Source organism: Salvelinus fontinalis, chromosome 28 (assembly GCF_029448725.1).
Source record: "Salvelinus fontinalis isolate EN_2023a chromosome 28, ASM2944872v1, whole genome shotgun sequence".
NCBI classification, from domain to species: Eukaryota; Metazoa; Chordata; class Actinopteri; order Salmoniformes; family Salmonidae; genus Salvelinus; species Salvelinus fontinalis.
This window is the reverse complement of record NC_074692.1, coordinates 44,281,783-44,308,946: the sequence shown is the minus strand read 5'-3', so window position 1 is coordinate 44,308,946 and position 27,164 is coordinate 44,281,783. Positions and strand designations below refer to the sequence as shown.

The window sequence follows — 27,164 nt, the reverse complement described above, 5'->3', positions numbered from 1 at the left end:
TCAAATAAATTAATTTATTTGAGTCATTGTCTGTCAGAAATAAACCAGTGCTTTTAAGTAATCACAGATCGACAGGTTAATGAGTCGATCACAGACCGACAGGTTAATGAGTCGATCACAGATAAACAGCCTTAGTGGATCACAGACGTTATGGATGGAAGGATGAGGTGAGGTCACTATGGCGTTGCTATGGAGGTAGATATTGTAGACACAGACAGAACTTTAACAATTTTTTTAATTCACCAGTTCCTCTGTTGAAATTAATAAAATGAAAATTATATCTTAAACCTTGACCAGCTCTACACTCTCAGCTAGCAGCTTGGCAGCCTGTAGGAGAAAACATGACATCAGTTATTACAATTGTGTTGCCTTAAATCTACACAATAGGCTATTCCCCACTTTCAAAGTGAAAGAAAACGACATCACACAAGATTTCAATTCTGTATTACTTAATTTCTACAAATTGTCTTCGTCCTATTTAACCAGGCAATTTGGCTATACAGATTAAAAGATAAAGGATGAAACGTTTCATCAGTACGGAGTGGTGTCGGTTACCTGGTCAGTGAAGCATGCTTCTTTGTCCTCAGCAGCACAGCACTTCTCCTTCGTGATGCTGTAGTTAGTAGAGATGGTCTTCAGATGATCCTCGGTGATGGTGGTCTTATGTCTGACCACATCGTACAGCAGCCTGAGGACACGGACACGGACACACACAGACAGACAGACAGACACACACACACAAACAGACACACACACAGACACACACAAACAGACACACACAAACAGACACACACAAACAGACGTTTGTAAACCTAGCGCGTTAAGAGTATATGTATGTGTGAATTGGTGCCCATGTGTTCATACACAGTACGTTCTTAGTATATCTCACTCACTTCTTCCCAGATAGCAGGAGGTCCTTGCTGTTCTTGGTGCAGAGCTCAGGGCCCATGTGGAAGTTGTTGGCATCCAGCTCCGGGGGCGTGAACTCTGTGTCAGGCTGGATGGCCAGGATGCAGGGTCTCCTCATGGAGTAGGACTGGTTGCAGCAGTGGGCGATGCGGGGGTTAATGCTGGAGTAGTTGTCGTCGTTACACGTGGCGTCGAGCACGTTGGTCGACTTTGAAGAGGACAAAGGAAGGGAGAGCTTATTTTAATTTTATTTAACCTCTATTTACAATGTAGACTCAGCGATATATGCATGCCTCTGTATGTGTGAGTATCATACCTCTGTGTGTTTGTATGTGCATGTGTGTGTGTGTGTGTGTGTGTGTGTGTGTGTGTGTCAGACCTTCTCCTCTGCGCAGGGCAAGACTAAGTGGCCTGGCTGGTCCTTGCAGCAGTCATGGAAAACATCAGCCACAGTCTCAGACACAATGTGAAGCTGGACGAAGGAGGCCTGGGGCATTATCCTGGTGTAGTACACCATCATACTAGTGGAGGAGGAGCAGGGAGGAAGAGTAAAAGGAGGAGCAGGAGGAAGATGAGGAAGAGGAGCAGCAAGAGGAGATGCAGGAAGAGGAGGAGCAAGAGTAGGAGCAGGATTAGGAGGGAAAAGAGGAGGCCAAAGAGGACATGCAAAAGTAGGGGCAGGATTAGGAGGGAAAAGAGGAGGCGAAAGAGGAGGAATCAGGAAGAGGAGGAGGAGCAGAAGGATTAGTTCATGTTAATGAACCATGAAATAGCAGTGTATTAAATACGAATTAACCATTCATAAATTATTAATAAGCCATTAAAAATAGTGATCAATTTACCCATAACACCTGTCAGTTAGTGGTTAGGACTAAATGTGACGTAAATGATCGCATACCACGTGAAGGACATCTACTTTGACCTCTCATGACCTTTGACCTGTCTGTGTGAGAGCATGACCCCTCACCTCTTCTCAAAGTTGTAATCTCCCAGGGCAGCCTCGGCAGCACACAAGTTCTTGTAGTATTCAATCTCATCAGTGATCATCTTGTCTAGGTTACTGTCGGCCAGCTGCATGGGAACAACAGTGTTTAGAATTGTATTTATTTATTTTATTTATTGACTATTCGAAACATACAATATACTCGCAGTGAAGCCGCTCAACAACTACAGCATAACAGTCATCCAACAGATTCCCATTCAGAGCGACACACAGAAGCATCCAGGGTCAATGCCCTGCTCAAGGACATGTTGACCGATCTACCACCAGGCCAAAAAACATGAACCCCAACCCTCCAAGATCCCCCCCCAGAGTTCCCCAATAGCTGTCCCTCAACCATTCGAGACCCCTCCCACAGTCCTCCCCCCCAGGAAGAAAAATAAAAAATAAAATTAATTCCATTCCCCCACCCCCAAGAACCCCCCCAATGCACCAACAACCAAGAGAATGAACTAAAGAGAAAAAAGGAAAATGACAGAAGAAAACAGCAAATACCAATGCAAAAAAATAATAAAACAAAATAATACATTTAAAACAAAGGACATCAAGGACAACTAAAATCATAACAGCAATGCCAACTGTATATGTTTGTGTGCATGGCTGGCACTATTACATGTATGTGTGTGTTCTTGTATGTGTTTATTTGACTGAGAGTGTGTGTATATGCATGTGTACAAACACCTGCACGGCATCAGCCTCAGGCAAACCGGCATTAGTTGTAAAAACACTGCCACTTCGTGTCATTCAAATGTACTTTTATTATGTTTTATTTACACTTTTAATTTATTTTTATTTTTTAAACTTTTATGTTTGACCATCATTCTCTCTCTCACACAGCAACTCCACACCCACTTGTCTCCAATTCCACATACCAACCCTCAGCTTCCCTCGGCCCATCCCATCTATCTCTGCTGGCCACCCTCAGCTTCCCTCGGCTCATCCCATCTATCTCTGCTGGCCACCCTCAGCTTCCCTCGGCTCATCCCATCTATCTCTGCTGGCCACCCTCAGCTTCCCTCGGCCCATCCCATCTATCTCTGCTGGCCACCCTCAGCTTCCCTCGGCCCATCCCATCTATCTCTGCTGGCCACCCTCAGCTTCCCTCGGCTCATCCCATCTATCTCTGCTGACCACCCTCAGCTTCCCTCGGCCCATCCCATCTATCTCTGCTGGCCACCCTCAGCTTCCCTCGGCCCATCCCATCTATCTCTGCTGGCCACCCTCAGCTTCCCTTGGCCCATCCCATCTATCTCTGCTGGCCACCCTCAGCTTCCCTCGGCCCATCCCATCTATCTCTGCTGGCCACCCTCAGCGTCCCTCAGCCCATCCCATCTATCTCTGCTGGCCACCCTCAGCTTCCCTCGGCTCATCCCATCTATCTCTGCTGGCCACCCTCAGCTTCCCTCGGCTCATCCCATCTATCTCTGCTGGCCACCCTCAGCTTCCCTCGGCTCATCCCATCTATCTCTGCTGGCCACCCTCAGCTTCCCTCGGCCCATCCCATCTATCTCTGCTGGCCACCCTCAGCTTTGAGTTCAGCCATAATATTTGTTCTATATTTTCAGGGGTATTGTCACGTCCTGATCTTAGAGATCCTTTTTATGTCTCTATTTTGGTTTGGTGGGCATTCTATGTTTTCTATTTCTGTGTGTTTGGCCGGGTGTGGTTCGGACACCCTTGTTTAACTCCTCTTGACAATTGAAAACTCTCTGAGAAGTAGCCGTTATTTACTATTTTACACCTGGAGTTGCTATACATTATTTTTACCCGTTTTATAAGAGAATTACCGAAATTGAAAAAATCCAGGCATTTATAAATAAAATCCAGTCTTACTTTATCAAATACCTTTTCAAAATCTGCTATAAATACCATTCCTGGCTTCTTATATGTTTCATGATGTTCTATTATTTCTAGTAGTTGTCGTATATTATCTCCAATGCATCGTCCATGTAAAAAACCTGTCTGATCAGAATGAACAATACCTGGTAAAACCCTTTTAATTCTGAGTGCTATGCGTTTTTGCTAGTATTTTTGATCATAACATTGAAATGTAAGGGGCCTCCAGTTTTTATAGATAGACTGGGTCTTTATATTTGCCATCTGGGTCTTGTTTTTATAATAGAGGAACAACAGTGTTAGCCTGCTGAGCTAAAGACTAGAACCATAACAGTGTTAGCCTGCTGAGCTAAAGACTAGAACCATAACAGTGTTAGCCTGCTGAGCTAAAGACTAGAACCATAACAGTGTTAGCCTGCTGAGCTAAAGACTAGAACCATAACAGTGTTAGCCTGCTGAGCTAAAGACTAGAACCATAACAGTGTTAGCCTGCTGAGCTAAAGACTAGAACCATAACAGTGTTAGCCTGCTGAGCTAAAGACTAGAACCATAACAGTGTTAGCCTGCTGAGCTAAAGACTAGAACCATAACAGTGTTAGCCTGCTGAGCTAAAGACTAGAACCATAACAGTGTTAGCCTGCTGAGCTAAAGACTAGAACCATAACAGTGTTAGCCTGCTGAGCTAAAGACTAGAACCATTACAGTGTTAGCCTGCTGAGCTAAAGACTAGAACCATAACAGTGTTAGCCTGCTGAGCTAAAGACTAGAACCATAACAGTGTTAGCCTGCTGAGCTAAAGACTAGAACCATAACAGTGTTAGCCTGCTGAGCTAAAGACTAGAACCATAACAGTGTTAGCCTGCTGAGCTAAAGACTAGAACCATAACAGTGTTAGCCTGCTGAGCTAAAGACTAGAACCATTACAGTGTTAGCCTGCTGAGCTAAAGACTAGAACCATAACAGTGTTAGCCTGCTGAGCTAAAGACTAGAACCATAACAGTGTTAGCCTGCTGAGCTAAAGACTAGAACCATAACAGTGTTAGCCTGCTGAGCTAAAGACTAGAACCATAACAGTGTTAGCCTGCTGAGCTAAAGACTAGAACCATAACAGTGTTAGCCTGCTGAGCTAAAGACTAGAACCATAACAGTGTTAGCCTGCTGAGCTAAAGCCTGGAACCATTAGCTCAGGAGGGCGCTAATTCAAGTATTCAGGTTTTAGGGAAGGTTACTCATCATCACAAACTGATAGATAGTGTAGCTAGCTCCTCTGAGAAGATAAGACATGATAAAATAAACCTTGTTGAAATTTAGAGTTTCTGAGTCCATGTGTAATATCACATTAAACAATATCAAATCACAATATGACAAGTGTAAAACTCAGAACTATTTAAACTTGGAGCAAGCAGTTGTGTGAATTCACGTGCATTGAACTTGTTGAGAACACCGATTGGCTAATGGCAAACATGCTATCATGCTCGTAAAAACAAATGATCGTGTTCAACAAACATAAATAGATGCTGTTATCAAGGCCATTTCCTTAGTCGTGTCAGAGGTCAACATGTGGGAACAGATGGAGCTCAGCGATGATAGACGGGCTTCCTACTAGTAATATGAGTTGGAGAGGGTTCTTCCTACTAGTAATACGAGTTGGAGGGGGTTCTTCCTACTAGTAATATGAGTTGGAGGGGGTTCTTCCTACTAGTAATATGAGTTGGAGGGGGTTCTTCCTACTAGTAATATGAGTTGGAGGGGGTTCTTCCTACTAGTAATACGAGTTGGAGGGGGTTCTTCCTACTAGTAATACGAGTTGGAGGGGGTTCTTCCTACTAGTAATATGAGTTGGAGAGGGTTCTTCCTACTAGTAATACGAGTTGGAGGGGGTTCTTCCTACTAGTAATATGAGTTGGAGGGGGTTCTTCCTACTAGTAATATGAGTTGGAGGGGGTTCTTCCTACTAGTAATATGAGTTGGAGGGGGTTCTTCCTACTAGTAATACGAGTTGGAGGGGGTTCTTCCTACTAGTAATACGAGTTGGAGGGGGTTCTTCCTACTAGTAATATGAGTTGGAGAGGGTTCTTCCTACTAGTAATACGAGTTGGAGGGGGTTCTTCCTACTAGTAATATGAGTTGGAGGGGGTTCTTCCTACTAGTAATATGAGTTGGAGGGGGTTCTTCCTACTAGTAATATGAGCTGGAGGGGGTTCTTCCTACTAGTAATACGAGTTGGAGGGGGTTCTTCCTACTAGTAATACGAGTTGGAGGGGGTTCAAGGGGGTTCTTCCTACTAGTAATATGAGTTGGAGGGGGTTCTTCCTACTAGTAATATGACTTGGAGGGGGTTCAAGGGGGCTCTTCCTACTAGTAATACGAGTTGGAGGGGGTTCAAGGGGGTTCTTCCTACTAGTAATACGAGTTGGAGGGGGTTCAAGGGGGTTCTTCCTACTAGTAATACGAGTTGGAGGGGGTTCTTCCTACTAGTAATACGAGTTGGAGGGGGTTCAAGGGGGTTCTTCCTACTAGTAATATGAGTTGGAGGGGGTTCTTCCTACTAGTAATATGACTTGGAGGGGGTTCAAGGGGGCTCTTCCTACTAGTAATACGAGTTGGAGGGGGTTCAAGGGGGTTCTTCATACTAGTAATATGAGTTGGAGGGGGTTCAAGGGGGTTCTTCCTACTAGTAATATGAGTTGGAGGGGGTTCAAGGGGGTTCTTCCTACTAGTAATATGAGTTGGAGGGGGTTGGAGGGGGTTCTTCCTACTAGTAATATGAGTTGGAGGGGGTTCAAGGGGGTTCTTCCTACTAGTAATATGAGTTGGAGGGGGTTCTTCCTACTAGTAATATGAGTTGGAGGGGGTTCAAGGGGGTTCTTCCTACTAGTAATATGAGTTGGAGGGGGTTCTTCCTACTAGTAATATGAGTTGGAGGGGGTTCAAGGGGGTTCTTCCTACTAGTAATATGAGTTGGAGGGGGTTCTTCCTACTAGTAATATGACTTGGAGGGGGTTCAAGGGGGCTCTTCCTACTAGTAATACGAGTTGGAGGGGGTTCAAGGGGGTTCTTCATACTAGTAATATGAGTTGGAGGGGGTTCAAGGGGGTTCTTCCTACTAGTAATATGAGTTGGAGGGGGTTCAAGGGGGTTCTTCCTACTAGTAATATGAGTTGGAGGGGGTTGGAGGGGGTTCTTCCTACTAGTAATATGAGTTGGAGGGGGTTCAAGGGGGTTCTTCCTACTAGTAATATGAGTTGGAGGGGGTTCTTCCTACTAGTAATATGAGTTGGAGGGGGTTCAAGGGGGTTCTTCCTACTAGTAATATGAGTTGGAGGGGGTTCTTCCTACTAGTAATATGAGTTGGAGGGGGTTCAAGGGGGTTCTTCCTACTAGTAATATGAGTTGGAGGGGGTTCTTCCTACTAGTAATATGAGTTGGAGGGGGTTCAAGGGGGTTCTTCCTACTAGTAATATGAGTTGGAGGGGGTTCTTCCTACTAGTAATATGAGTTGGAGGGGGTTCTTCCTACTAGTAATACAAGTTGGAGGGGGTTCTTCCTACTAGTAATATGAGTTGGAGGGGGTTCAAGGGGGTTCTTCCTACTAGTAATATGAGTTGGAGGGGGTTGGAGGGGGTTCTTCCTACTAGTAATATGAGTTGGAGGGGGTTCTTCCTACTAGTAATATGAGTTGGAGGGGGTTCAAGGGGGTTCTTCCTACTAGTAATATGAGTTGGAGGGGGTTCTTCCTACTAGTAATATGAGTTGGAGGGGGTTCAAGGGGGTTCTTCCTACTAGTAATATGAGTTGGAGGGGGTTCTTCCTACTAGTAATATGAGTTGGAGGGGGTTCAAGGGGGTTCTTCCTACTAGTAATATGAGTTGGAGGGGGTTCAAGGGGGTTCTTCCTACTAGTAATATGAGTTGGAGGGGGTTCTTCCTACTAGTAATATGAGTTGGAGGGGGTTCTTCCTACTAGTAATACAAGTTGGAGGGGGTTCTTCCTACTAGTAATATGAGTTGGAGGGGGTTCAAGGGAGTTCTTCCTACTAGTAATATGAGTTGGAGGGGGTTGGAGGGGGTTCTTCCTACTAGTAATATGAGTTGGAGGGGGTTCTTCCTACTAGTAATATGAGTTGGAGGGGGTTCAAGGGGGTTCTTCCTACTAGTAATATGAGTTGGAGGGGGTTCAAGGGGGTTCTTCCTACTAGTAATATGAGTTGGAGGGGGTTCAAGGGGGTTCTTCCTACTAGTAATTTGAGTTGGAGGGGGTTCTTCCTACTAGTAATATGAGTTGGAGGGGGTTCTTCCTACTAGTAATACAAGTTGGAGGGGGTTCTTCCTACTAGTAATATGAGTTGGAGGGGGTTCAAGGGGGTTCTTCCTACTAGTAATATGAGTTGGAGGGGGTTCTTCCTACTAGTAATATGAGTTGGAGGGGGTTCAAGGGGATTCTTCCTACTAGTAATATGAGTTGGAGGGGGTTCTTCCTACTAGTAATATGAGTTGGAGGGGGTTCAAGGGGGTTCTTCCTACTAGTAATATGAGTTGGAGGGGGTTCAAGGGGGTTCTTCCTACTAGTAATATGAGTTGGAGGGGGTTCTTCCTACTAGTAATATGAGTTGGAGGGGGTTCTTCCTACTAGTAATATGAGTTGGAGGGGGTTCTTCCTACTAGTAATACAAGTTGGAGGGGGTTCTTCCTACTAGTAATACAAGTTGGAGGGGGTTCTTCCTACTAGTAATATGAGTTGGAGGGGGTTCAAGGGGGTTCTTCCTACTAGTAATATGAGTTGGAGGGGGTTCTTCATACTAGTAATATGAGTTGGAGGGGGTTCAAGGGGGTTCTTCCTACTAGTAATATGAGTTGGAGGGGGTTCAAGGGGGTTCTTCCTACTAGTAATATGAGTTGGAGGGGGGTTCAAGGGGGTTCTTCCCAGTCAAATGCTCGTATTTATTGTCAAATCTTTTTTTTTTTATTGAACACACACAGGAATGGTGTATAGGTATGAAAGGCAGGTATACAATTTTTAACTAAACATAAAAGAGCAGACAGAAATAAAAAGATCCAGAGTTCTGGGTACAAAACAATTATTACAAAACAAGACATACAAAACAAGGACAGGTAGAAAGAAAGAGGGTGGGTGTCACCCCCCCCTTATTCCCCCCCCTTTATCCCTCCCCCCCCTTTATCCCTTCCCCTTATACCCCTCCCCGCTGCTCGGGTGGCGGTGCCAGCACATGCTGCCCAGAGGTGGATTAAAATATTACAATGGAGAGTGCGTTAAAAAGTACAAATTCACAGCGCCGAATGGTCCAAGTAAGAGAGGAAAGGCTGCCAGATCTGATCAAATGTTAATAATTTATTGTTCAGAATATATCTAATCCTTTCTAAGTGTACAGTGTTTGCCAATTCGCTGAGCCATAATTTGGTAGTGGGCGCTTCCCTCTTTTTCCAGAACAACAAGATTAGTTTTTTTGCCGAAATGAGACTGTAAGAGATGAGTTGTTTTTGGGGGTTGGTTAGTCCGATTAGGGAATCAGACACTCCCAGGATTATCAGAAGCGGGTCTGGGTCAATTGAAGTCTCCAGAACTTCAGAGATGATCCTAAAAATTCCACACCAGTAACCATGCAAGCTAGAGCATAGGGCAAAGCAGTGGAGAAGTGTACCCTGTGCAGCCTGACATTTATCACACAAAGGGGATGTATCAGGAAATATCCTATGCAGTTTGGTTTTGGAATAGTGTAATCTGTGTAATACCTTGAATTGTATGAGCCGATGTCTGGAGTTAATGGAGCAGGTGTGGATATACTCCAAGCTATCTTCCCAGTCTGCCATCGAAATGCCAGTCCCTAGTTCTTCCTCCCATTTTGCCTTAATGGCCTCTGTAGAGGGTGTGCTAACCGATTGAAAAGAATCATATAAACGAGATATCAGTTTGTCTGAGGTGGGGGATGTTTTTATGCATCCGTCAAACATGGAAGGCTTAGCGTTCCCAAATGTTGGGAGGTGTTTCCTAACATAGTCTCTGATTTGTAGGTATCTGAAAAAGTTATTTCTGGGAAGATTATAAGTTTCCCTCAGCAACTCAAAGGAAGCAAAGGTCCCTTCTATATATAAATCCCCTATGGTACTTATCCCCAACTCTCCCCATTGCTCAAAGGTGTTATCAAGGTTGGAGGGGGCAAAGGAGGGGTTCCTGGCAACAGGGAGCATGAATGACATTGGTCTAAGCTCAAAGGGGGTTTTAATTTGCTTCCAGATTCGGACTGTGCAATGTATAATAGGATTGTTACGATAAAGTGACCTCTCCAGATTGACAGGCGACAAAATCACAGCACCAATAGAGAAGGGGTGACACTCCTCACGCTCCATACTAAGCCAGCTGGGTGACGGACGTGCGTCATCCAGCAGAAACGTAACCGCACGGAGGTTAGCGGCCCAATAATAAAATATAAAATTTGGGAGAGACAATCCTCCTTCCGTCTTGGATTTGCAGAGGTGTTTTTTACCTATCCTGTGTGTTTTATAATCCCAGATGAAAGGATTGATAATTGAGTCCAGTTGTTTATGAAAGGATTTAGGTATGAATACTGGGATGTTCTGGTATAGGTAGAGCAGTTGTGGGAGGAAGACCATTTTAATGGCATTAATTCTTCCGAGCAGAGAAATTGGGAGAGTTCTCCAAAATTGTATGTTTGTTTTTAGTTTTTGCATCAGCGAGGGGAAATTCTCTTTAAATAGTAAGGAATATTGTTTGGTAACTACAATTCCTAGATAGGTAAATTTTTCTGAAGATGGAAGTTAAGTGGAAGATGTTCTAGCCAGGAGGTGTTTTGTAACCGTATGGGCATTAATTCACTCTTGTTCCAATTTATTCTGTATCCCGAGAAGGTACCAAACAAATTAATCACATCAAGAATAGCTGGAATACTAGCTTGGGGTTCTGTTACATAGAGGAGAATGTCATCTGCGTATAGGGAAATCTTATTTAGAGTATCTTTAGTATTATAGCCGTGTATTGCTGCATCAGATCTAATCGTCTGAGTGAGAGGTTCAATGATTAGGGCGAAGAGCATAGGCGACAGCGCACAACCCTGCCTTGTCCCTCTGTAGAGGTTAAATCGGGGCGACAATGATTGGTTAGTGAGTATTCTCGCACAGGGGTTCCTATATAAAAGCTGGATCCAATTTATGAACCCATCTCCAATATTACATTTCTGTAGGACTTTGAATAGATAGGACCACTCAACTTGGTCAAAAGCCTTCTCGGCGTCAAGAGATATAACGGCAAGGTCCATGTTTGGTAACCTCTGAGAATACATAATGTTGAAGAGGCGCCTGAGATTGAAGAATGAGTTTCTGTTCGGGATAAAGCCGGTCTGGTCCGAATGGACCAGTTTGCCAATTAAAGTGCTAAGCCTGTTAGCCAGGGTTTTTGCTAAAATCTTTTGGTCTGTATTGAGGAGGGATATTGGTCTGTACGACCCTACCTCTTCCGGATCTTTACCCTTCTTATGTATAACTGTAATGAATGCTTCATCCAAAGTAGATGGGAGAGCTCCATCCTCTGAATGTTTTATAGAATTCACCCGGGTATCCATCTGGGCCCGGGGTCTTGCCACTCTTTAGAGTTTTGATTGTTTCTCGAATTTCTTCAAGAGATATTTCCTTATTCAGGAAGTTAGAATCTTTCTGGTTCAGGGCAGGAAGATTACAGTCATCCAAAAAGTTTTGCATAATTAAGGGGTTAGAATCGGCTTTAGATGTATATAGAGTCTCATAAAACTGACGGAATCTGTCATTGATGTCTTTGGGGGAAGAGAGTAATTCCCCAGATGCAGACTTAACTTTGTGAATCATTCGGTCACTCACAATTTTTCGAAGTTGTCTGGCGAGTAATTTGTGTGGTTTGTCACCAAACTCAAAATATTTTTGCTTGGCGTAGAGAAAAGATTTAGCAATTTTAGCTGAGAGAGTCTGATTATATTCAAATTTTAAAGAGGCAATTTTTTTATGTTTCTCCATAGATGGATGTCTAGCATTCTCCCTATCCAGTAAGTGAATTTGTCCCTCCAGTTCTACCAATTTTCCCTTGTTTTGCCTACTCCTGGCAGTCTGATAGGAGATGATACAGCCTCTCAAATAAGCGTTTCCCACAGTAATGCTGGGGAAGTCTCTGTGTTGTCGTTGGTATCAAAGAAAAATGTTATTTGGTCTTTAAGATGTTCACAGAATGTTGGTTCTGTGAGGAGCTGAGGATTTAACCTCCAGACCCTCTCGTTTGGTACCATGTCACCCAATCTCAGGGAGAAGGTGAGTGGACTGTGGTCCGAGATTATAATATCATGATACTTCACATTACAGGTATAGGGGAGTAGTTTAGCATCAACCAAAAAGTAGTCAATTCGAGTATAAACATTGTGAACATGAGAGTGAAAGGAGTATTCCCTGCACGTAGGGTTAGTGATCCTCCATATATCAAATAAGTTAGAATTCTTTATGTAGGTATTCAAGAATTCACTTGAATAGGAGGTGGGGGTTCGCCGGGTAGAGGATCTGTCCAAATATTGGTCTAGCACGCAGTTAAGGTCCCCTCCAATGATCAGGTTAGTATGGGAGATATCTGGAATCAGGGCAAGGACTCTTTTGAAAAAAGAGGGGTTATCAATGTTTGGCCCATAGATATTTAGTAGAGTTACAGAAGTAGAGTGGATCTCTCCTATTACGATCACATAACGACCCTCTTTATCCACAATAGTGGTTTTATGTAGAAAGGGAATTCCTTTCCGTACCAGAATCGCTGTGCCTCTCGTTTTGGCAGAGAAGTTAGAGTGATACACTTGCCCCACCCACCTACATTTAAGTCTGCTGTGAGAATTATTTTTCAGATGGGTTTCTTGCAAAAATATGATATCAGACGAGAGTGCTTTCAAGTGGGCTAGGACCTTGCCTCTCTTAATTGGTTCGTTTAAGCCCTTGACATTCCAGGAAGTGAATGTGAGCCCCGCCCCCCTCTCATTTGTAGTTCCTATGGTGGCCTGCATAACTTGTAACTCAATAAAAAGGTAAGAAAGCGCACCAAACCATCACGATCAGCATATGTAGCAGCTACACCCGAGCAGTATCCAACCAGCCCCTCCCCCCCTGCAAGCCCCTTTACCTCCCACCCTGTTCCCCTACTTTCCCCACTATTTACCCCCCACCCAACCCACCTTTAACAGGCATACACAAATAGGAGAGAAAATAAAATTAAAATAAAAATAATAAACACATTGTCTGGCCGATGCCAAAAAAGCACGGCGCGACCTCGAACAAGAGGTGAAACAGAAATAAAATCCCAACTGTACGTTCACCTCTCACTATCCTAGAACTTCTACTAACATATGAACTGAGGAGGCTCCCGCGAATAAAGTGTCCAATTAGCATCTAATAAACCTAAAGAGAATAAGTTGCAACCTAAACATATTGCGCACTTAAGCGTCATCTTTGGTCTATCTATCCCTGAGATAAGCAAGATATAGCATCACAAGATTATTTTGCTAAGCACTGCCGGTCTAAACATGAACCATCAGCAACCAACATTTACATATTGTGGGTTAGATCGGAAACAAGAATTTTTCTAAATTAAACGTATCCCCCAGTCAGAAAATAAATAAATAAAAAGGTTATATACATGTATACATACACACACACACACATACTTACCCATATACATATATATATATACATATACACATACTTACCCATATACATATATATATATACACACATACATATATATACATATACACACATATATACATATACACACATATATACATATACACACATATATACATATACACATACATACATACATACATACATACATACATACATACATACATACATACATACATACATACATACATATATATATACATACATACATACATACATACATACATACATATATACATACATACATACATACATACATACATACATACATACATACATACACATACACATCCCCAAAAAATACATATAAAGGTATATATTTAAAAATATATATATATATATATATATATACACACACACCCATACATATCTACATATGCGCATATACACATACATACCCATACATACAGAAACATTCATGCCCCAGAGTAATAATCTACACTAATTTAAAATATACACATACATAATAGTAACATGCTAAGAGAAAATAATTATAAAGTACAAATAATAATTATATGTACGCACACCTACCTAGACACTACAGAGGGCTGGTGGGGATCTAATCGGGAGAGCGGCCCTCGGCTATATCAAAGGCAGAACGGCACAAAACATCCACCTGCTATCCAGGTGTCTGTGTCTGCCCCTTCCCCACCATCACCCCCAATCCCCTGCAAGCTTTAAATAAATGGTATTGTAATAACAATAAATGTAAGAATTAAAAAATAAATAACGAAACAAAAAAAACAAAAAAAAGGGGGGGAATATAAGTATATTCATCCGAAAGTGTCAATGATCAAACCTGGAAGGCATCCTAAATAGGCATCGCTCTGAACACAGCCAGAATGAAAGTGACTTTAATTGAGAGCCAAGACCGCCCTCCACAGCATCTTACATGTTCGGTAGCCCTTGTTGAGACCGTTCAATACGGTTTCACCCGTTATGGTTTAGTATGGATTCGATTCCATGAGCAGACCCTAACACACAATGACAAGGCACTCTAACCTGTACGGGGGATTGGCGTATGTTCCCGGATAAAGTTCTCTGCGTCCAAAACCGAGGAGAGCCACATCTTCTCACCAGAGGGCGGGGTAATTCTTAGTCTTGCAGGGAAGAGCAAGGCTGGGCGAAGATGGAGTTTGTAGAGTTTGGCCATGACATCTCTGTAGCCGCCACGGTCCTTTGCCACATCGGGCGCATAATCATCATAGACACGGAAGGGGTGCCCTTTATGTAACAGGTTGCCCCTCATTCGGGCCTCGCGCAGGATAAGATCCTTGGTCTTGAAACTGTGACAACAGATGATTACTGGGCGAGGGCGTTGACCCGGTCCAGGCACTGGGACAGGGGCGCGATGTGCACGGTCCAGCTGGGGGTCCGAAGCCAAAACGTCCGAACCCATTGCATCCTTCAATAGCTTGGCGAAGAAGTCGGTGGGGCGAGAGCCCGCCTCTACCCCCTCTGCCAGACCAACAACGCGAAGGTTATTACGTCTGGAACGGCCCTCCAGGTCGACCACTTTCACAGAAAGCCTCTGCACAGTACCCTGTAGTGACGAGCACAGCTTCTCTAACTCGTCGATCCTACCAGCGCTGAATTCAGAAGCCCTCTCAAGGTCCACAATACTCTGGCCCTGCGAAGCGACCGCTCGAATGGTGCCCTCGATTTTGGTGTCCAGTTCAGCAATAGTAGCCTTAAGATCCTCAGCTAAAGCAACACGTAGTTCTCCCAAAGCCTGGGTAAGTTCTTTAAGTGTCACGTTGTTGCCTGTGCCTTCCGCCATGTCTGTCTCGTTGTTTGGTGTGGAGTAGGCCTCCGATGTGGATTTATTGTCCTTTGGTCGCTTATTACTCGGCATTTTTACACAGAAAGTTACGATGTTGTATTAGAAAGAAACGTTTGTTGTAAAAAGTATCATAAAGTAGGTTAAGTTCGATTATTTCGCAAAAAAGTTGCAGGAGCCTCTCACACGCAGCCGTTCACTCCAACATGCTAGCTCCGCCCCATATGCTCGTATTTATGAGATGTCATGAATCAGCATCACACAAAAATAGTGCAATGGTTAAAAAAATATCAGCGGTAATGTGTGTGTTATGTGTGTTGTGTGTGTTGTGTGTGTGTGCGGCTGTGCGTGCGTCCATGCGTGTGTAATACGTACAGCCGTTTTGACACACTCTGCGTGGTCCTCCTTGTCGCAGCACTGGAGGAAGGCCTGCTCAGCCTCCTTGGAGAACCTCAGAATCACCTGCTGGGACGACTCAGGGTGGCGCACTGACAGCTCATAGATCAACCTGGCAATCAGGACAGCCCATACACAGAAGCTCAGTTAGACAGCCAATCAGGACAGCCCATACACAGAAGCTCAGTTAGACAGCCAATCAGGACAGCCCATACACAGAAGCTCAGTTAGACAGCCAATCAGGACAGCCCATACACAGAAGCTCAGTTAGACAGTCAATCAGGACAGCCCATACACAGAAGCTCAGTTAGACAGCCAATCAAGACAGCCCATACACAGAAGCTCAGTTAGACAGCCAATCAGGACAGCCCATACACAGAAGCTCAGTTAGACAGCCAATCAGGACAGCCCATACACAGAAGCTCAGTTAGACAGCCAATCAGGACCGCCCATACACAGTCAGTCAGCCGATAGCTGCACCTTATACAGTCCGAATTGTGTGTATAGCGGCTTTTCCATATTCGTGTGTGTGTGTGGTGTGGTGTGTGTGTTTGTGTGTGTGTGAGACGTTACATACTTCCCCAGGGCTACATCAGGGGTCTTGGTGAAGGTGTGGCAGACAGCAGTTATGTCAGCGTGCAGGTCGTAGTGCTCAGACAGACTGTCTGGCTTCGTGTCTGGCTTCATGGCCTCAACACAGGATCCTCTGTCTATGGCGTGTTCCTTACAGCACGCTTTCAGACCCGCCGTGCGGGACAACACACTACGGTTCCCACACACCTCGTCTACCAGCACCTTCTGTTAGGAGAAACGGACACACACTATCAGATAAGGAGACGGACACACACACACTATCAGATAAGGAGACGGACACACACACACACTATCAGATAAGGAGACGGACACACACACACACTATCAGATAAGGAGACGGACACACACACACACGCTATCAGATGGGAGAGAATGACATATAGGTAAAGAGAGAGAAGACATGAAAGCGTGAGTGTGGGAAGAAAGAGGAGGAAATGAACGCGTGAGTGTGGGAAGAAAGAGGAGGAAATGAACGCGTGAGTGTGGGAAGAAAGAGGAGGAAATGAAAGAGAGGAAATGAGATGAAATAACCTACTCTCCGCTTCATGCATGTGATCATGTCTCCGCTGCAGCAGGGGGCAGTAGTCGCTACGATCTTGTCTACAATGCCTTTCATCTCCTGGAACGAGGCCTGAGGCATCTTCTGACTGTACTGGATCATCTTCCTGTTAGAACAGACAGACACACGCGTCAACCAATAAGACTGGCCCAGGGGAAGGCTCTCCTAGCTCTTAGCCAATTAGAACCATAGATTTTTTAGATTGCCATCTCTTACTTGGCCTTGAAAATGCGGTCTCCATATTTGTTGTGGACAATGCACAGGGCCTTCAGTTCATTGACACGGTTCCTGACGAAGTGTTCGAACGTAGGTTTCTGAAAAAGAGAGAATGTTCTCTTTGGCTATGTAGGTGTTTTACTTTCCATGCCAATAAAGGTGGTTGAATTAAATTGAGAATGGGAGCGACAGGTAGCCTAGCAGTTAAGTGCATTGGACTAGTAACCAAAAGGTTGCTGTTTCGAATCCCAGTGCCGACTAAGTGAAAATCTGTCGATGTTCCCTAGTTGCTCCGGATAAGAGCGTCTGCTAATCGGACACGAAACAGCATCCAAAATGGAACCCTGATAGGGTTCCGGTCAAATATAGTGCAATATATAGGGAATAGGGTGCGATTTTGGACACTTCCTGACCTTGGTGTTGAAGCAGGTCTGGGCCTCGACCTCACTCTTCCCACAGCAGGTAGCCAGAACCTCTCCGTAACTCTTAGTGACAGCCAGGATCACGTGAGGAGGTAGCATGGTGTTGCGCTTGGAGAACCTGAAGATGAAGCTGAAACACAACACCTTGGCTTCAGCTCAGCATCCTAACACAGTATTTTAGCTGCCTGAAGGAGACCTGTCCCAGGTTCAAACTCAGTGTCCTAACACAGTATTTTAGCTGCCTGGAGGAGACCTGTCCCAGGTTCAAACTCAGCGTCCTAACACAGTATTTTAGCTACCTGAAGGAGACCTGTCCCAGGTTGAAACTCAGCGTCCTAACACAGTATTTTAGCTGCCTGAAGGAGACCAGGTTCAAACTCAGCGTCCTAACACAGTATTTTAGCTGCCTGAAGGAGACCTGTCCCAGGTTGAAACTCAGCGTCCTAACACAGTATTTTAGCTGCCTGAAGGAGACCAGGTTCAAACTCAGCGTCCTAACACAGTATTTTAGCTGCCTGAAGGAGACCTGTCCCAGGTTCAAACTCAGCGTCCTAACACAGTATTTTAGCTGCCTGGAGGAGACCTGTCCCAGGTTCAAACTCAGCGTCCTAACACAGTATTTTAGCTGCCTGAAGGAGACCTGTCCCAGGTTGAAACTCAGCGTCCTAACACAGTATTTTAGCTGCCTGAAGGAGACCAGGTTCAAACTCAGTGTCCTAACACAGTATTTTAGCTGCCTGAAGGAGACCTGTCCCAGGTTCAAACTCAGCGTCCTAACACAGTATTTTAGCTGCCTGGAGGAGACCTGTCCCAGGTTCAAACTCAGTGTCCTAACACAGTATTTTAGCTGCCTGGAGGAGACCTGTCCCAGGTTCAAACTCAGCGTCCTAACACAGTATTTTAGCTGCCTGAAGGAGACCTGTCCCAGGTTGAAACTCAGCGTCCTAACACAGTATTTTAGCTGCCTGAAGGAGACCAGGTTCAAACTCAGTGTCCTAACACAGTATTTTAGCTGCCTGAAGGAGACCTGTCCCAGGTTCAAACTCAGCGTCCTAACACAGTATTTTAGCTGCCTGAAGGAGACCTGTCCCAGGTTCAAACTCAGCGTCCTAACACAGTATTTTAGCTGCCTGGAGGAGACCTGTCCCAGGTTGAAACTCAGCGTCCTAACACAGTATTTTAGCTGCCTGAAGGAGACCAGGTTCAAACTCAGTGTCCTAACACAGTATTTTAGCTGCCTGAAGGAGACCTGTCCCAGGTTCAAACTCAGCGTCCTAACACAGTATTTTAGCTGCCTGAAGGAGACCTGTCCCAGGTTCAAACTCAGCGTCCTAACACAGTATTTTAGCTGCCTGAAGGACACCTGTCCCAGGTTCAAACTCAGCGTCCTAACACAGTATTTTAGCTGTCTGGAGGAGACCTGTCCCAGGTTCAAACTCAGCGTCCTAACACAGTATTTTAGCTGCCTGAAGGAGACCTGTCCCAGGTTCAAACTCAGCGTCCTAACACAGTATTTTAGCTGCCTGAAGGAGACCTGTCCCAGGTTCAAACTCAGCGTCCTAACACAGTATTTTAGCTGCCTGGAGGAGACCTGTCCCAGGTTCAAACTCAGCGTCCTAACACAGTATTTTAGCTGCCTGAAGGAGACCTGTCCCAGGTTCAAACTCAGCGTCCTAACACAGTATTTTAGCTGCCTGGAGGAGACCTGTCCCAGGTTCAAACTCAGCGTCCTAACACAGTATTTTAGCTGCCTGGAGGAGACCTGTCCCAGGTTCAAACTCAGCGTCCTAACACAGTATTTTAGCTGCCTGGAGGAGACCAGGTTCAAACTCAGCGTCGGTCACAGCCACATGAGTTAAGTGGATCTACTTACCTCTCCACGAAATCCTTGCGGTCCTTCTTAAAGTCTTCACACTGGTCTGCAGCTGGCGACTCAGAGGTGAGGGACAGGTCCCGGGGAATCTACAATGAATCAATCAACCAACCAACCAACCAACCCATTACTCAAATGCATCCATAAAGCCCATTTTACTTTAGCAGTTGTCACTGCTTTTACAGTGTCCCGGCCTAGACCTCAAAGAGACACAGTAGCTGTGTTGCTGTCTCACCTAGCTACACTATATAAATATAAAAGGAGTGGATTCAGCTATTTCAGTCACGCCCATTGCTGACAGGTGTATAAAATCAAGCACACAGCAACGCAATCTCCATAGACAAACATTGGCAGTAGAATGGCCCGTACTGAAGAGCTCAGTGACTTTCAACGTGGCACTTTCATAGCATGCCACCTTTCCAACAAGTCAGTTTGTCAAATGTCTGCCCTGCTAGAGCTTCCCTGGTCAACTGTAAGTGCTGTTATTGTGAAGTGGAGACGTCTAGGAGCAACAACGGCTCAGCCGCGAAGTGGTAGGCCACACAAACTCACAGAACGGGACCACCGAGTGCTGAAGCACGTAGCATGTCCTCGGTTGCAACACTCACTACCGGGTTCCAAACTGCCTCTGAAAGCAACTTCAGCACAATAAATGTTTGTTGAGAGCTTCATAAAATGGGTTCCCATGGCCGAGCAGCCGCACACAAGCCTAAGATCACCATGCGCAATGCCACACGTCAGCTGGAGTGGTGTAAAGCTCGCCACCATTGGACTCTGGAGCAGTGGAAACGCGTTCTCTGGAGTGATGAATCATGCTTCACCATCTGGCAGCCCAATGGACAAATCTTGGTTTGGCAGATGCCAGGAGAATGCTACCTGCCCCAATGCATAGTGCCATCTGTAAAGTTTGGTGGAGGAGGAATAATGGTCTGGGGTTGTTTTTCATGGTTCGGGCCCTTTAGTTCCAGTGAAGGGAAATCTTAACGCTACAGCATACAGTGACATTCTAGATGATTCTGTGCTTCCAACTTTGTGGCAACAGTTTGGGGAAGGCCCTTTCCTGTTTCAGCATGACAAAGCCCCGGTGCACAAAGTGAGGTCCATACAGAAATGGTTTGCCAGAAGAGGACTGGCCACCCCTCATAGCCTGGTTCCTCTCTAGGTTTCTTCCGTGGTTTTGGCCTTTCTAGAGAGTTTTTCCTAGCCACCGTGCTTCTACACCTGCATTGCTTGCTGTTTGGGGTTTTAGGCTGGGTTTCTATACAGCACTTTGATATATCAGCTGATGTATGAAGGGCTATATAAATAAATTTGATTTGACGAGATCGGTGGGGAAGAACTTGACTGGCATGCAAAGAGCCCTGACCTCAACCTCATCGAATACCTTTAGGATGAATTGGAACGCCGACTGCGATACAGGCCTAATCTTGACCTCACTAATACTCTTATGGCTGAATGGAAGCAAGTCCCTGCAGCAATGTTCCAGAATCTAGTGAAAGCCTTCCCAGAAGAGTGGACGCTGTTTTTGCAGCAAACTCCATATTAATGTCCATGATTTTAGAATGAAGTCTTCGACGAGCAGGTATCCACAAACTTTTGGTCATGTAGCGTATCTTAAGATGAATCACCTCACCTAGCATCTGCTAAATGACTAAAATGTAAATGTAGAAACCTCACTAGAAGTTTAGTTTATTAATTCGAAACAGTTAAAAAAATAAAAAATAAAACAAGCACACATAAAACTTCAAAAAGCCAAAATATGCACAAAGAAAACAAGAGAGATACCTGACTCAGAGGGGCCGGCCTAAATTACCTTGGCCTTGTGGTCCACGAAGCAGTGTGTTCTCTCAGTGGCAGTCTTCTCACAGCAGTGCTTCAGATTGCTCTTCTCAACTAAGGTCTCAGAAGAACACACAGCACTCTGGAACAGGTCCGCCTACACACACATAGTAGTACACCTTTTAGCCAGCAGAGGGTACTGTTGTATCTGTACAGGACATTCAAAAACCATAGAGATTGATAGAGGACTCTAGAGGGATTCATTTATTAAAGGTCCGGACGTTTTTTATCTGAATATCAAATAATTTCTGGGTAGCAATTAAGTACCTTTACTGCGATTGTTTTCAATTAAAATGGTCAAAAATAAACAAAAATATCTTCTTCGCAAAGAGCAATTTCTCAAGCAAGAATTTTGGTAGGACTGTCTGGGTGTGGTCTGAGTGGGGAGTGGAAAACGGAAAACTATCTGTTATTGGCGGAGAGGTTTGGAACTCTCTTTCTTAATTATGTACCGCCTGGTGATGTCGCCATGGAAGGCCAAAACTCCATCCCACCAAAACAGGATGAAATTTCAGGCGGCCTTTTCAAACAGCCACTTGAACTAAAAGGGCTTTATCATACTTTTGACAATTTCACAATATTATTCCAACCTCTTGGTGTGGAAATATATATAAAACACAGGGGGGGGAGGGGGGGGGCCACGTTTTTTGACAGCACTGGGCCTTTAAGCCAGGGTTTCCCAACCCTCTCCTCTGCCCCCCACAGGCGTTCTCCTTTTTAGTTGTATACCTAAATTGGCACACATGATTCAATTTACTAATGCTCTCAGCTGAAAGGACATTTTGTATGGCGACATTGGGTATTTTGAGCATCATGCTATACTGTTTAAAATGTCAGCCACAAGTGCTGACCATAACCCTGTATAGGCCACCAAAGTACTGCCCCACTTTCTGTACTGATTTCACTGAACTATTGTCTATTGTCCTTGAGAACTATGATAAAATCATTGTGTTGGGTGATTTTAATATTCATGTTGATAAAGAGACTGACTCCAAGGCCATTGAATTATGAATCTTTTGAGCTCTATGGACTTTATCCTACATGTTACTGGGCCCACCCATAACCGTGGCTATACTCTGGACCTGGTTATTACCAAGGGGCTTTCTACTGGGCCCGCCCATAACCACAGCCATACTCTACACCTGGTTATTACCAAGGGGCTTTTTACTGGGCCCACCCATAACCACAGCCATACTCTACACCTGGTTATTACCAAGGGGCTTTTTACTGGGCCCACCCATAACCACAGCCATACTCTGGACCTGGTTATTACCAAGGGGCTTTCTACTGGGCCCACCCATAACCACAGCCATACTCTGGAACTGGTTATTACCAAGGGGCTTTCTACTGGGCCCACCCATAACCACAGCCATACTCTGGACCTGGTTATTACCAAGGGGCTTTCTACTGGGCCTACCCATAACCACAGCCATACTCTACACCTGGTTATTACCAAGGGGCTTTTTACTGGGCCCACCCATAACCACAGCCATACTCTGGACCTGGTTATTACCAAGGGGCTTTCTACTGGGCCCACCCATAACCACAGCCATACTCTGGACCTGGTTATTACCAAGGGGCTTTCTGCTGGGCCCACCCATAACCACAGCCATACTCTGCACCTGGTTATTACCAAGGGGATTTCTATTGACATATCCTCTATTGTTGATGTTGTTTTCTCTGATCACCACCGGGGATTTATACTACCTTGTTGCCCATAGCACAGGGTAATACTGAACACATTATTAAGAAATGGGCTAATTTTTGTAACTTGATCAGTATTAAATCAGAATAATTAGTGTGCTCTTCTCGATCATTGATAGCCTGATAAATCCTACCCCCTCTCAAACCTAATGTGAACTTTGTTCCACATCTAAATGTGATGTGTTTGCGGCACATTTCAGAGATAAGATAACCACCATTAGGCTGGGTATCAGTCAAGACCTGATGACACAGACATGCTCAGGAAAGTGATATCACAACTTAAGCCTTTTTTTTTTTAGAAGACAAGACCGAGGTACTTATTGTTGGCACCAAAGCCCAGTAAGAGAATCTGGCAGCATATTTTAATTCACGGGCAATAAAGATAAAACACCAGGTAAAAACCCTCAGTGTTATTTTAGATTATAAACTCACTTTCGATTCATACATTAGGAATGTGGCCAAAATAGCTTTTTACCACGTGCAGAACATTGCCACGGTGTGGCCGTTTCTCTCTCAGGCTGATACAGAGAGACTCATCCATGCTTTAATTACAAGCAGGCTTGACTACTGTAATACTCTCCTGTCTGGTCTACCCAAGAAAGCCATTGGTCAACTGCAAAACATATAGAATGCTGTAGCACGGGTACTGACCAAGACCAGACAGAGAGCACACATTACACCGGTTTTAAGGTCTCTGTACTGTAAAACATACAGAATGCTGCAGGGTGGGTAGTGACCAAGACCAGACTGGGAGCACACATTACACCGGTTTTAAGGTCTCTGCACTGGCTGCCTGTGAGTTTTAGAATTAATTGCACGATTCTTCAATTGGTTTTTAAATTAATCCACAATTGTGCACCACAATACATGTCAGATATGATTTTAAGTTATGTACCCAGTAGGTCCCTCAGGTCCTCTGACGTTTAAACTATCCCAAAGCCCAGGACCAAGAGGCATGGAGAGGAAGCCTTTAGTTACTATGCCCCCAGCCTCTAGAGTAACCTGCCAGAGAACCTGAGGGGGGACCAAGAGGCATGGAGAGGCAGCCTTTAGTTACTATGCCCCCAGCCTTTAGTTACTATGCCCCCAGCCTCTAGAGTAACCTGCCAGAGAACCCGAGGGGGACTGAAACTGTGGACATATTTGAAAGATATCTTAAAACACACATTTTTAACTTTGCTTTTCCTTATGGTGCTTTTCAGTTGTTCAGTTTTTGTCATTCTTTAGTTTTTTAAATCTTATGTTTGTTGTGTAGGACATGTCTCTGCTTTTATTTTCATTGTTTTTTATTGTTTTATTTTCCTGTGAAACACATTGCGTTGCATTCCATGTCTGAAATGCGTTGTATAAATAAAGCTTGATTTGAACTAATCATCAAGCCTTTGACTAATTAAAGCAGGTGTGCCAATTAAGGGTTAAAACAAAAATGTTAAACGTCTGAACCTTAACTAAAAACATCATTCACTAATGCCCAATTACATACAAACCTCTACCTCTGGCCCCTCCCTCTGGCTGGGCAAGTCCCTCCCTACCTCCCCCCTAATCTGGCCCCTCCCCTCCCTACCTCTGGCCCCTATTACTGGCCGGGCTGGCCCCTCCCCTCCCTACTCTGGCCCTACCACTAGCCGTGCTGGCCCCTCCCCTCCCAACCTCCTACCGCTGGACCCCCCCCGGCAAGGCTGGCCCCTCCCCTCCCTACCGCTGGACCCCCCCCCGGCAAGGCTGGCCCCTCCCTACCACTGACCGGACTGGCCCTTCCCCTCCCTTCCACTGGCCGGGCTGGCCCCTCCCCTCCCTGCCCCCTACCTCTGGCCCCTCCCCTCCCTACCCTCTATCCCTGTCCCCTACATACTCTTACATCTGGCCCCTACCTCTGGCTGGGCTGGGCACATCAATGTGATTGGCATGTGTCAGTTAGGGATGAGGAGGTGTGGTTGGGGTCTCTCACCACGTCCCTGTTGCAGTCTTCTAGGGGTTCGTCTGAGCAGCATTGGATGCCCATGGTGAAGGCTTCCGCAACCAGGGGCACCACGTCATCCAACAAACTATCTGGAAGGTTCTGAGCCAGCCCTACTAGTGCCCTACACACACACACACACACACACACATAACACCTGTCACAACTCTCCTTACCTGGCAATAGATAACAGTAAAACTCCAGCCGACATGTTTAAAAATGTCAAAGGTGAAAACAAATGTCCCAGATAGATAGGCAAACACATAAGCATGCACGCGCGCGCGCGCACACACACACACACACACACACACACACACACACACACACACACACACACACACACACACACACACACACACACACACACACACACACACACACACACACACACACACACACACACACACACACACACACACACACAGTAAGATTACGACACTTCACCAAAATATTTACACTACGCTGCTGTTAGAACCGCGTCCATTTTAAATCAGCCATAGCAGAGAAATTACAGATGAACAAAATAGGACAAATCAAATCCATGTAAAAGTATTAAGTGGTTAAAGAATCTGAAGTCCAGGCACTCAGGTGGGTTTGAAAACAAAGTGAACCATATAAAAGGCAGTGATGAAATAAAAGCTTTTAACATCTTTTCTCACAAAGCTTTCCTCACAAAGCTTTACTCACATAGCTTTGAATCCATCTTTCTTGGCCTCTGTGAAGATGGTACAGATCTGATTCTGAGACCAGGCTGATACACACAGCAGAACCAACAGGCTGCAGACAGCCAACCACTGCATGACGGAAGGTAAGACTCACGGACAGAGGGATGGATGGAAGAGGGGATCTAGCATTTGAGCCCAAGAGCAGAGAGACGCAGGGCTTCTTTATACTTTTGTGGAATTTGTCAGTTGTCAATCATTAGCTAACCTCTCTCTCATTTGGGTCTGTCTGTCACACAGTGGTCTCTCAGTACACACTGCTGGTCAGATTAAATGTTTTCTAGTTAGTTATATGGAAATCCAACCTCCCATTTTACACATATTACAAAAGATTCCGATCCTTGGAGATGAAAGTGCATAATCTGTGTGATGTAATTGGGTGTGGGGGGGGGGGGGGGGGGGTGAGCGGCCGGCGACACAAAGGTCTGAAGGTACAACGTCCACTCTGCTGTGTCTGCAAACTGTCCCCATACAAACCTGCCACATGACGAGTAAATATTTCCACCGTGAATCGATCTAAACTGATTCTACCTATATACAGCCTATAGTAGCCTACAATGGAACAAGGTTCAATGGTTTATTTATGTAACCTTTATTTAAGCAGGATGAGATCCCATTAACACAAAGGTCTATTTTACAAGGAAGTACACAAAGATTTAAAAAAAATTAAAAACACAACCATAAAAAGCAATCACAATCCTCACTATTCATGTTAGAAATTATGAAATAATACTGAAAGGTGAATGGTATTAGGTGTTTTACCTGTTTGTAATTCATTATCAGTAGGCCAATAGATGATGTGCGTTCTTATAGCTATTATGCATGCTTTGTCAATAAAACTCATGAATGCAACTGTTCATGTAAAATTGTTGTCAATAAAACTCATGAATGAAACTGTTCATGTAAAATTGTTGTCAATAAAACTCCCGAATTAAAATGTTTATGTCAAATAGCGTTGCGTTCTACTTGTAGCCCTGATCGTTCTGAAAAGGAAATGTTAAAAAACACTTCATTGTGAGGCGAAATACAAGGCGGTTTACATGCAGATTAATGACGATCAGATGAATGAAAAGCAGTCTCGGGTCTGATTGGGTTCATGTGCCCAGGAATAGACCTAAACCCCCGCAATCTTACACAAACACCCCCTCTTGGACTGTCAACAAACTTTTAGCCTACACAAATTACACACCCCCATGTACATAAACACGTGGACACACAACACCCACACTACATTACAAAAGCACAAAACACGCACAAACAAACTGAATGACATCTACACTGACTGTACAAAACATTAGGAACATCTTCCTAATATTGAGTTGCTCCCCCCCTTTTGCCCTCACAACAACCTCAATTCGGCGGACCATGGAATCTACAAAGTGTCGAAAGCGTTGCACAGGGATGCTGGCCGATGTTGATTCCAATGCTTTCCACAGTAGTGATGGGACTATTGATACCGGAGCTCTGATGCAGTTTTCAGCGCATTACTGAGCTGACGTAATATACCGATGCCCGTTTCAAAGTAACATTACAACGTGATCAAAGACGTCCGAAGCTTCCTTTGATCACGTGTTAAAAAAAAAACGTTGCAAAAATGCGTCATCACACTGATTTCTTCTTCTTTAGGATTTGTTTTTTGCGGAT

General features: G+C 44.7%; 1 protein-coding gene across 1 annotated transcript; it reads right to left on the bottom strand.

Moving 5' to 3' along the window:
• On the bottom strand, positions 1-25,747 carry LOC129826768 (albumin 2-like). The gene is made up of 14 exons (XM_055887832.1): positions 25,486-25,747; positions 24,790-24,922; positions 21,112-21,234; positions 19,299-19,387; positions 17,417-17,555; positions 17,004-17,101; positions 16,764-16,893; positions 16,212-16,432; positions 15,614-15,746; positions 1,877-1,980; positions 1,289-1,430; positions 894-1,117; positions 556-688; positions 1-327 (listed from the first exon to the last, which is right to left on the bottom strand). The coding sequence occupies exons 1-14, from the start codon at positions 25,596-25,598 to the stop codon at positions 283-285; spliced, it is 1,827 nt and encodes a 608-aa protein (XP_055743807.1). The 5' UTR covers positions 25,599-25,747; the 3' UTR covers positions 1-282.
• Positions 25,748-27,164: the final 1,417 nt, after the last annotated feature.

Coding starts and splice junctions, on each gene's coding strand:
- LOC129826768 (XM_055887832.1), bottom strand. CDS start 25,598: ATGCAGTGGTTGGCTGTCTGCAGCCTGTTGGTTCTGCTGTGTGTATCA. Junction 21,235..24,789: donor AAGACTGCAACAGGGACGTG/GTGAGAGACCCC, acceptor ATGTGTGTGTAG/GCGGACCTGTTCCAGAGTGC. Junction 19,388..21,111: donor TCGTGGACCACAAGGCCAAG/GTAATTTAGGCC, acceptor GATTCATTGTAG/ATTCCCCGGGACCTGTCCCT.